Here is a 12,101-nt window from a genome sequence, read left to right as displayed (position 1 = left end):
ATAAAGTAGGCAAGAAATCATTTTCCTAATCTAAATTTATTCAAGAACAGAGAAGAAACAAAGTTGGGTTTAATATGACATTTCTTAGTTTTTGCGTAAAACCACAATGCCATTGTCATCTAGTTGAGAAAGCACAGAACCATCATGAACCTTCCCAGGTTTCCCCAGCTGACCAAATTTACTGTAAGATTACACTGAGTTTCTTATTAGTGGATTTTATTTTCTGACATTTTCTTTTCTGCTGTAGTTGGCTCTCAGTTGCCAAAATCGTTTTGGTTTTATACAGAAAAGAAACCTGGAACTTATTAGCCTCTTTTATTGAAAAATATGTTAAATCAAACAAAATTAAACAATGAAACAGGAATAAGATTATTAATAAAATATATAAACTTGTTTACACAACTAAATGTTTTGCAGAGTAAATCACTTAATATAGTGATTTGCTATATATAATAAAGATTGCTTATTCTTTGTAAAGAGAATAAGCAATGCTGTACAGAAACAAAAACCATCAATTTGGTCCTACACAGTGATCCAGTTCAGTGCCTCCCACACTGTCCTGGAAGTACCAGAATCTGAACAAAGGGTCCAAATATGATCAGTGTAAACAAAGAAATATTAACATAAGTAATTTATCAAAAATGTACTATTTCAACAGAAGAAAAGTGTAAATTACCTGAGGGTTTAATGGTGTTTTTCTGTAAAGTGCTGAACACTTTACAGAAGTAAACAGAGAGCAAGAGGTGGTGCTCCTCTAGTAGCCAACAAATTGTTTTTTGAGGTAGAAATATATTACAAATGGATGTTTTTTAACAAGGAACAATGTCTATATGAATTTGTTATCTTTATCCATTGTAAACAGCTGACTGACATTGTCTCTGAACCATTAAAAGGAATTTATCTCTAATTGTTCTAAGTGTAGAGGTCTATAGATTTCCTTATTCAGTGTAGGCCATTTTTCTGCAAATGTCTGCTGCTTTCATTCAGTCCTTAAGTGTCTGTCCCTCTCATCTGCAGCAGATCACCGTCAGCAGCAGGCAGGTGATACGATGTTCCTTTGTGGCTCTTTCAAGGGAGAGTCTACTTCCTCTATGTTCCGCTGCTCCCTGTTCTGATCCCATGGAGATTTAATGGCAACAGACTGTGACAAGTTGTACTTTTCAGAGCACAGTGTGTCACACTGAAGCACTGACACTAAAGCATGTGGTTTGTGAGACATAAAACCGCCTCCAGTGTGACTAGAGCTGCTCTCACAGTTCTTTCCTTCTTCTTCAGGGGACGTCATCGTCTACATTAATGACATCTGTGTGCTCGGCACGACTCACGCCGATGTTGTGAAGCTCTTCCAGTCCGTACCGATTGGTCAGAGTGTTACGCTTGTGCTCTGTCGAGGATATCCGCTGCCCTTCGACCCCGAGGACCCGAACGCTGCAGCGAGCGCCTCCCTCACGCCCATCGGACTGGAGCACCGCCCACTGGTGGTGAACGGGCGCGGCAGCTACGACCCCTACCTGGAGTATCTGTCGCTGAGCTCCCAGCTACCCCCTCAGGCTCTGGCGCAGGCCGGAGCCTCTCACCCCGGGGACACTCATCTGGATGGCTCGTCGCTGCCGCCCACCACGCCCGGTTCGGCGTCCGCACACACGCCGCGCGATGATAATGTCTCTATGGCCTTCGTCTGGGGCGGCTGGTGTTGCCGGGGCAACGGGACAAGGACCAGAGCTGCTGACGGTGACGATGGTGAAAGGTGCAGAAGGTTTCGGGTTCACAATCGCAGACAGTCCGACCGGGCAGCGAGTTAAACAGGTGATGTGTACCATCTCCTTCTTTTATTCCTTTAATATTCTTAATTATTCAAATATTATTAGATTCTTTTTTGACTTAGCCTTAATGTTACCAGGAATGACCTAATTGAGATTAAAATCTTCCTTCTCAAGATCTTTCTGAAACATCGAGTGAAGTCTAAGATAGTTATGAAGTTATGAGTAAACATAAAGCTGAGTTAAAATAAAAAGTTGCCTTTGATTTGGTGAAGAAACCCAAGGAAGGAAAATCATTCCTACAACAGCCTCAAATAATAAGGCTATATTTTAGACAGAGTTTGAATTTTAAATGATAAATAGAAAGGTCTGGAAAAAAATTATACCCTCATACTTTGAAAACTGGATGCAGAAAAAAAGTGCTTTCATTGCATTATTTATTAGATTTGCTTCTTAGCTGTGAATAATCACCAAAACCTACTTCTCTTTAAACTTTTTATGCCATTTTATGTATTTTTTCTGTTTTAACAAACCAAGTAACACAGTGGAAAAAATCAGGACTTAAGTTTGAAGACTTTACTGGTTGATTTTGTGTCAGGCGAACCGTGTACTGCGCTGATGCAACCATGTTTTTAATCAAAACATTATAATAAACACTTATAGTTTAATGACAAAGCTCCCCACATCTTTATTCAAGATCTTATGGTTTTTTAAATAGTTAATGCGGTGGAAACAGAGAAGAGAGGAGCCCACACCATCATACATTCTCCTCTGTGCTTAATGAGCATCTTTTCCTCTTATTGATTATTGTTTCATGCCAAAAGCAACTGGGGAACCTGAATATCTGACCAAAGCTGTTTCAGTTTAAGTCCCAGTAAAGATTACCAAACTGTCTGCTAAAAAAGTAAAGCATAAATTACAAAAATACTTCAGTATTCATGTATCTAATAGCAATTGCTAAAATTTGCGGGAAGTGTCAGACCAATTATTTCTTAATTGGTCTGAGATTAAAAAATAGATTTTCCCAACCTTGTTGATTTTTTTTTATTTGCATTGGGAAATAATGCCCCTGCTGTAAAATATAGATTTATTTCTGGGCATGTTCAAACAATGACAGTTTTCTTTATCAAAAAGCTCCCCAATCACATCGAAACATGCAATGGAGGTAAAGCAAACAACATTTTATTTCTGTTCAAATGAGAAAATGTATGTAGGTGGTTGTTTTTTTTCCCTATATAATAATTCAGATATATAGCAGTAATTTGCTGAGTGAAGATGAATGTATAGTTTGTATCTTTCCTGGAGAAATAAGTTCCTCTCCCAGCTTCTGTGCTGCATCTCTGCTGGTCTGTTCAAATGTTCTCCTAGGAAGATGAGGGAAATTTATTGATTATTTGGGATTTTCCACTGCCCTTCATATTCTAAATGTTTTCCTGCTCCAACACACCCTGACACCTCAGCACCATCTCATCAGATTCAACTTCATGTTTCATGTTTGAACCAGGTGTGATGAAGCTGGGAAAAGATGTAAAACATGCAGAGCAGAGAACTCTGAGGACCACGACTGATGCGGATCGGGTATTTTTGTTAGTTTTTTCGTATTAATGACGCATTTCAAGCGAGTGATGGGCAGATGTGTTGCTGCCGGGGTGCAGGTGTTGGAGCCTGGTTCACAAGGCGCATCGGGCCTGATCGAAGGAGACCTGATCCTGGAGGTGAACCAGCAGCCGGTGGCTTCAGCGGGACACGGACGAGTGGTGGAGATGCTCAAAGAGTGTCCAGTGGGCGCAGAGGCAACACTCCTCATACAGAGAGCAGGAACAGGTCAGACTTATTATAGATGTTTTCTTTTTAGTTTGTGCTTTAGACTCATTAATGATCAAATAAAATACAGCTTCTTTTCATACTCTGAAGAACATTCCTTCCTTACTGAGCCTTGAAATTCGGGACGTTGCCTTACGAACTTATTCACACTCCTTGAATATTTCTGCACTTTGTCACATTACAAACATAAAGCTCAATAGTTTTTATTTGGATTTTATGTGATGACGAACACGAAACAGGTTATATGACAGTAAAATGGAAAGATGCATTTACTTTCAGCCCTCTTAGCTCTGATACTCCTAAATAAAGTTTGTTGTATTGCGGCACAATATTAGATAACCGTTCGAAAATATGCAGCTGTGTTGGGGAATTTTGCAATGATAACATGAGTCACCACAAATAAACCAATATTTAACTAATATATCTTAACACCTTTAATATGCTGTGGGGATGCTCCTCTGTGGCATTTGATGAGAAAATGGATGAAGCTAAAAGAAAATGTCTTAAATGTCCAAAATACTTGAAACTGTGGTGAAAGTTCACATTACAAATATTAAGAAATAAAATAACTTTACAAATATTCACTACTTTGTGTTGGTCTGTCTCAGTAAAACATGTGAAGGTTGTTGGTGGTGACATGATAAAATGTGAAAAACTTAATTGGCATGAATAGTTTCACAAGGCAACAAACGTTAAATAACAGCAAACACACGACAAATCAAACTGTCATTATTCTGAGAAAATTAAATTAAGCCTTTTGTATATGACTGCTAACAGGTCAGGTACATTTTTATGCATTTACAGATTTTTGCAGCAAAAGAGTTCATATATGTCACATCAATATTCAACTCAAAATCATAAAAGATCCAAATTGCTAGTTAGGGGTTAAAAAGCAGTAGTCATAAGTTTTTAGGTTTGTTTATCAATATCTTAAATGTGGGAGGTTAACTTCATTTCTCTTGACATTTTATCAACTTTTGAGTATTTAATCTGTATTTGACAGAAGGAGGAATGATGGAAGAGAGAAAAATACCCCAAATAATTTAAATCACAATTGGCTGCTTTGGAGATTTCATATGCCAAGATGACTTTAGCAAAATTAGGAAAGAGTCCAGATCTGGAGCGTCTTACAGCTAAATATGTGCTGGCTTGTGATCCTCCTGCGTCATTTTATGGAGCGTCTTCAACCCCAGCTGCTGCTTGGCGAGAGAGGAGTCAAGCAGAGGTAACAGTGAGAGCCGGGAGAGCAAAATACTGTTTGATTAGGATCATTTTGACAACTGTTTATTTTTTTACACATTCAAGTCTCTGAAGCTCTTTTTCATTTTAGACTGTCTGAAAGTCTGTAAATGAGATTTTGCCTCTGCAATATTAAATAATTAAGATTACCGATTCCTAAGAACAATACATAAAGTTCTTCAAAACATTTTGTTGTATTGATCAAGAGAAATAAACTACTGTAAAATTAATAGTTTGTTTTTTTTGTGCTGCTTTGCTGAGAGAATTTATTGCAAATATCAAATGTATTGTGACTGCTTGGGCTTTATTACTCTTGTCATGTTGTAGTAGCTGTTTAAAGATACAGAATATTAAATGTAAAACAAGCTAGAGGGTTGCAGTGGGAGTTAAAGTCTCTTTGTTGTTGTCAGGAAAGCAGTTTCAGTCCCACAGGGAGAAACCGTCTTTATAATAAATGCACTGGGTTCCTCTGCGCTCTGGAAAAAGTGTCCAAAATATGATTTAAATGCTTTCCAGACTTAAATATCTGTTAAATTTGTCTAAATGTTGCTGATTGTTCCATCATCCCATCCCTTCATCTGGTTTTTGTAGATTTTTTAATTTAAACTGTGACCCTAACAGAAGCATCTACAGTAAATAAATTAACAGAGATACGTGAAATACTTAAAACTATGGAATCTGGACATGAACAATGTGTAGGAACCTTCCTGCAGTAGTTATAATGAAATGTTTTGAGCCTAAATCCCTGCAGAGCTCACAAAGACAGACTTCTGAGTGTTGTGAAAGAACTTGGCCGACTGGAGTCATGCAACATTATTCTTTTATTTTTGCGTTCAAGTCCATCATGGTGCGATGCTGGGTTGGGAATAGTTGAAACGAGACAAGAACACAAAGTGATGAGCTGCTCCTGCACAGAATGGTCTTTAAGATATTCTGCACATTGAGCAACAATCTAAGCATAAAACAAAGATGAGACTTCGATCGTTCTTTGGAAATATTTCAAGGGAAAACAGGTTTTCACTCCACGGAAGCTTAAATGGAAATATTCTGACCATTTTTTTCTGTCTCCTCCAAAGAAACTTAAACTCATCGTCTTTATTTGTTTGACGTGTGCACTCGCACCGATTCTACATTCTATTCTCTGGTCAAAGGTCAGAATTTGACTTGATAATTTCCTTAGTCTGGTGATAATATTCAGCCTCTGGCCATCTGACAAACACACATTTTTAACCACACGGAGTAATCTGTGGAGCAATGCACAAACTCCAGAGTTAAAGCACAAAGAAGCAATCTCTTTTCTTTAAATTCTCGTTTTCCCTTTGACTTTGGTTTCTCTGGGGTTGACTGCCAGTAGAGAAGTTCATTTGCATTGTTTCTCAGATGGTATCAGTATAATAAAGGGGTAAATTGTAGACTCTTGTTTGCATCACTCTTTTCATGGATTGTATTTAATTAGGGATGAAAGTAATCACTCTAACATGCATCTCAGGTTTTAATTAATTTATGTGTGACTGGAATTATTATTTAGACTTTGAGAAGCCATCAAAGACATGAGCGCTGAGCGATACTAATACCTAATATAAGAGCTGGTTCGCTTATTTTACGGCAGAGTTATTAAAGCACCAAACTTCTGCACAGCCGAGCAAACCCAACATGAACCAAACGTTTGCTCACACTCTGTACTCCGGCTGCATTAGAGCTAATTAAAATGATGTGATGAGAACAAATGATTCTAATGTTTCATGCAGAAGCAGAAAATGCAGCAGTGTGTGCAGCTGCATGCTTACATGTAGACATGAGCAACACAGAGCTAATGTCATGCTGCTTGAGCATCTTCTAATTAGCAGAGCTGGTGTCTGCCCCCTGGTGGTGGGTTAAGGAATGTAGTGATATTTCACAGTCAATTTTATAATTCCCAAAGAAAAAAAACAAAACAAATTAATATCAGATTTTTAAAGATATTTCATTTTCTTGCAGTCTTGTTTTCAGGTTTCAGTCTGTGTATACATATGTGCATTTATTGGATTCAAGAATTATAGTTAATATTAAGTCGTTTATGGTTAACGCCATGATGAATCCTAAAGAGAAATTTTATCCAGGTTTCTCCAAGTTCTTGAAGTCTTGATTCATTCATCCCATATTAAAGTCTGATAGTCTAGAATATGTTTAGATTGTTTATTTTTTGTCTTAAATTTTATTTTGTGACAACTTATCTCATCACTTCTTATATCACTATGTCTTGTTATATAGTTTGTATTGTTGTAAAAGCCATAGACTTACATTTCAGAACCAAAACAGATTATTTTTAATCTACTTAAGTTTTTAGTTCTAACTTAAGCAAATTAGTATGTTGTTAAATTATTTTGTTAATCTACTGATGTTACTCATGTAAATCTTAAAGGACATATATCATAATTACTGTAATATTTCATTTTCTGTTGTGTTCAGGTTAGTTTAATTAATTTTCATGACTGAAATCCAGAAATATTTTAAATAAAAACTCCATCATTCAAGAACAAAACTGAGCACAAAGCAGCCAGAAATGCAGCTGAAAGTTGATGCGGTCACAATTGTTGCAGCGAAGTAAAACATAAGGAACTTTCCAAAAGTAATGATGGCAATGTCTCCATCTCTACTTTGAATTCATCAGCTAAAGATTTGTATTTTTCACATGAAGACTTAAGAAACCTGCACTCTGTGGAGAGTCATCAGCCTGAAACAAAAGGAACTTCTTTACAATCATTCATGTTTCTGCTGGAGTTAATCTGCAGATCACTATTTAGTGAGTAAAAAAAAAAAAAAAAAGATGACATCCTGCGACTTCAGTGTTGCTGTTTTGTCTCTCAGAACAGAGACTCTGTGTTGGTCTTCTTCATGTGTGGCTGTGTGTTTCTGTGTGACTGCTTCGCCGTAGTGTGGGCGCTCTGCCAGCGTTCTGCTGAGCTCTGGTCGTGTTCGCAGCTCCGTCCCCTGACATCCCAGCCCAAATCCGAGCCAACCACATATCTGAAGCGTTTTGCAGCACCAATCAGGATGCGTTTGGAGGCAGAGTGGAAGGAGAAGGTGCCGAGCTGCTCGAGCCAATCGGAACGAACCTGAAGTTCATCCAGAACCCAGCGGGCGAGTCTGAGGCCCAGCCTGCCAGACGGCTTGACCGCTGACTTGTGAGGGAAGCCACACGATGACTCTTTGGAAGTCACTCATTTGTAATTCATCAGCATTCGCGCGAGCGTGCCACACACCCCGCACATATGCCGGTGAATTGTATTTGCATTTAAATTAAGCTGACATGCAACTGTGAGGACAATGTTCCTCTTTAATATGAACGGACAATTAACTTGTGGCCGATAGTCGTTTTGTTCGCTGAATCGTTAAGGAAAGTTTCCTGAGAATGAGTTATTAGAAATCCTTAAAGCCTCCCTGAAGGCCTGTATTCCCTGCTGAACGCAGTTATCACTCCCAGCTTCCTGCTGAGCTCCCCCTCTGTCGCCAAATCACTGCAGCACCACGGATAGCGCTCCCTAAACCTGCGTTCATCTTTACAACTCACAGAAAACCATGCTTTTGTCATCTTTCTCATCTTCTTTCTCCTCCCCTTTAATGTCTGTGACAAAAATTTGGCTTCCGACTAATTTCCGTCATAAAAAGCAAAAAATGTTATTATTCATCTTTTTAAATAGTCATTTGTATTTATTTTGTGTATTTATTTCAAACAAGAGGTCAAGCAAACAGTCGGAAAGAGAAAAACATGTGAATTCATAACCAAGAATAAAGTCATTTGTTTACTACTTTTCTTTTTGAAAAGGATGAAATACATCACTTAGTGACTCGATAATTATCAGAAATGTGTCATTAAAATCTTGTTGTAATATTAATGTGCCTGTTCAATGCTAAAGAGCCAATAAATTATATGTCATAGACAAGATGGATACAAATTAACTCTCGTGAGACAAGAAAATCAACGAGACATTTATTCATTGATTGCATTCCCTTTCCTATAAACTTTTGTTTTCTCTGACAACAAAACAATGATAGCAGAAACCAACAGCTGGTTAATGAAGCTGAGAATTTCACTAAATTCAAAAATCTAAGCTGAAATGACTTGAAATGTTTTAATCTGGCTTTAGCATCAAGTTAGCGTAAGTAAAACATCTACCTCGCTGTGCATTCCCCAAAGTAGCAAAATTTCCAAATCCTGGATGTTTTTGTCACATTTAAAGCTCAAGCTGATCAAATAGTTCTCTAATTTGTTCGATTGTCTTGATGTCTCCTAAAAGTCTAACTCTCTCTTGCCTTTTCTCTGCCAGAATAAACAGCAGACATGTCTCAACATGTCATAGAAAATGCAGTTCCTTTTAAAAGTCTCTGTGCTTTAATGTAAAACACTTGATAGAATAATAGCTGACATTTATTCTGCTTCACTAATAACCTTCACCCAGCAGCGGTGTTGTCAGGGCAGCCTGTTGGCACCAGGTTTGCTGCGTTATTTGGTTGGAATAGTGACGGATTATTGAGTGTCCGACTGGACGCTCACTGGGCGATTGACCTAAAATGAAGCCGTTTCTGGTCATCAGCTGATTTCTCTGTGCATCAGAACAATCTCACCTAAATGACCTTTAGATCTAGATAAATAGTGCAATGACATTGATTTTCTTCTGAACTTTAACTGGTACATACCGATTGATATTCCTTTTTAAAGTTACCGTTTAATTATTCAAATGTAAACTGAGCTGCTGTCATCATCACTCAAGCTTTTACATCATCATATTGACTTTCTGCTGCTGCTTCGCTGTTTCAGGCTCTTAACACCTTAAATTAGATGTGTTGATGAACATCCTGGAACAAGACAATCCATTATGGTAATTATTTTGGGCTCACAAAGAGAAGACGAGACGAGATTTCATGAATAATTTTGTGGCAAGAAGAATCCATATTTTTTGTTTTCACGAACAGAGTAAAAGCTTAATTGTAGAATAATTCAGGGAAGGTTTGACTTGCATGTATTACACCGTTTGTGCTCGTCTCAATTTAAGGAGGTTCTGAAAATGCCTTTTTGTGTTTTCACAAAAACTATTTTTCATACGTCTTAGAATGTGATTTAGAGAATCTCTGTTTGGTGAAAAACTACCCTATTCAAGTTTGATCAAAGTGTTTTACATTTTTTACTAGAGATGATCAAAACATCTCAGTCTATAAAAAACCTGGGATGTTTGAAAGGACATTTTAATTTAGCACCCTTCGGAAACATTGAAGAAATTATCATCTGAGCGTCATCAGTGTACCTGTTTTTTTCTGGTTGCCTAAAATGATGCCCCAATATGGATTTATCAAAGTAGACAATCTACTAGTACCTAAACTTTACTGAGCAGCTTCTCCGTTTTTGGTTTCTGATCAGCTTTTTTACGCAGGTGATGCAGGAAACTTGAAATTACTTATCAGGACTTGAAAAGTAATTTCAATAGAACTGAGTGAATGAGGTTTTTGGGTCAATCTGTGGTTATTTATGAAGCAAATAAAAAACAAGGCAAGGTGACAGTCCAAGAAACATATGGCCACAAATCACATTTATTTATTAGATCTTAATCTTTATATCTGTATTAGTGAAATCTGTCGAATTCAGCTCTGTTCTCAACCTTCCTCCATGAGTCTTATTCCTTCTCCTTTATGCAGATCAAACAATGTTCTACAGTTTGCAAAACACAAATAAGCACTTTTGAAGAAAGAAATCATAAAACTGAATCAGGATTCCTGATGAGTTTGCTTTGTGTGCTTTTATATTTTAATTAGATAACAATTTACAAAACAAACTGACAGTGGTATTTTGTTCTGTAGGTGACAAGTTATTTCTCATGTAATTGGCTGATTTTACAGGATAAAGCTGGATTGTAGCTTTAGCGCAAGCAGATGTAGTTGGAGAGTCATTCCAGGAATATATTCCTCTTAGTGCTCCCTGACATTTTTCGTGAAATGTCATAAACTTAATAAATATTAACTACTTGAATTCTCCGAGGGATTTTACACAGGCACCCATCTCCGCTAAAGGATTCATGCAGGAGTGGAGCTTTAGGAGAAGGTTTATGTATTTCAGTCCATGAGAGTGGAGTTTCAGATGCAGTGGGATTTTGTACAAGGCAGCTGCTGCACATCTAAATGTATGTATTTGGGTCTTAGCAGCACAAATGGACTGTATCCCTTAGATTCAGAGTCACAAGGGAGCTGTGTTCATGGGTGTGTTGTTGTGATATAGCTCTTCCTGCTTCTTTTATGCAGATGAAAAGCGACTTGCAGAGAAAAGTGTGTGTTCTTGTGGTTGGGAGTGCGTGCTTCGGGCCTACAGCTAATGATGTAAAAATGTTGAAAACAAACGCAACGGCAAAAATTGTTTAGGGGAAGTGACACAAACTCGAAATCATCACCGAGATATTTTGTTACTTTCCAAACAAAAAAGGGTTTTGCTTGTTTATCGCTCTCTTATCTACTTATTTATACATAGATTTTATTTTGTAACATTGTAACAAATCATGTCTGTTTATTTTCTGTAAGCAGATTTTTCTTTTTCGTTTCCCACAGGTCACATCTCCCCATGGAAGGCGTCCAAACAAGTACGTTACTACTAACTAACTAACTAAATACTACTAATAAAAACAATTAAAAACATAATCAGTTCAAAGAATAAAAGATAGAAAGAAAGCAAATGTACAAAAGATTGATCTGAAAAAAATCTATAAAAATAAAACTAAATACAACAATTACACATTTCATAGATTAATTATATTTTGAAGCCTTTTACAAAGGTCTAGAGTAAAACAATCAGTTTTAGCCAACTCTGTTTATAAAGGCTAAAGCAAAACCTTTTTATATTAGTGTTGCTTATTTGCCAATTAATAAGAAACTTAAAAATACACGTCATTTAGGTCTATAAAGAAGAATATTTATAAATGTATGATTGTCTGCACATCTACCACCATCCACATAGTTAGGCCCGAGCAGCAAAGCGCTGCGAAGGCCTATTGTATCTGTACTGTTTATTATTATTAGGCCCGAGCAGCAAAGCGCTGCGAAGGCCTATTGTATCTGTGCTGTTTATTATTATTATTAGGCCCGAGCAGCAAAGCGCTGCGAAGGCCTATTGTATCTGTACTGTTTATTATTAGGCCCGAGCAGCAAAGCGCTGCGAAGGCCTATTGTATCTGTACTGTTTCTTATTAGGCCCGAGCAGCAAAGCGCTGCGAAGGCCTATTGTATCTGTACTGTTTATTAGGCCCGAGCAGCAAAGCG

The 12,101-nt window shown here is 37.5% G+C and overlaps 1 protein-coding gene across 1 annotated transcript in view; it reads left to right on the top strand.

Annotated features, from left to right (window-relative positions):
• The window catches only part of LOC116729186 (membrane-associated guanylate kinase, WW and PDZ domain-containing protein 2-like), a 158,220-nt gene that overhangs the window by 81,806 nt on the left and 64,313 nt on the right, over positions 1 to 12,101 (top strand). The window contains 4 exon segments of the mRNA XM_032577559.1: positions 1,276 to 1,673; positions 1,675 to 1,806; positions 3,416 to 3,584; positions 11,394 to 11,425. Of these exon segments, the coding sequence (XP_032433450.1) occupies positions 1,276 to 1,673; positions 1,675 to 1,806; positions 3,416 to 3,584; positions 11,394 to 11,425 (731 nt within the window).

Source organism: Xiphophorus hellerii, chromosome 2, assembly GCF_003331165.1.
Source record: "Xiphophorus hellerii strain 12219 chromosome 2, Xiphophorus_hellerii-4.1, whole genome shotgun sequence".
In the NCBI taxonomy this organism is placed as follows: domain Eukaryota; kingdom Metazoa; phylum Chordata; class Actinopteri; order Cyprinodontiformes; family Poeciliidae; genus Xiphophorus; species Xiphophorus hellerii.
Note: the sequence above shows the minus strand (reverse complement) of the source record. Positions and strands in the feature narration are given on the sequence as shown.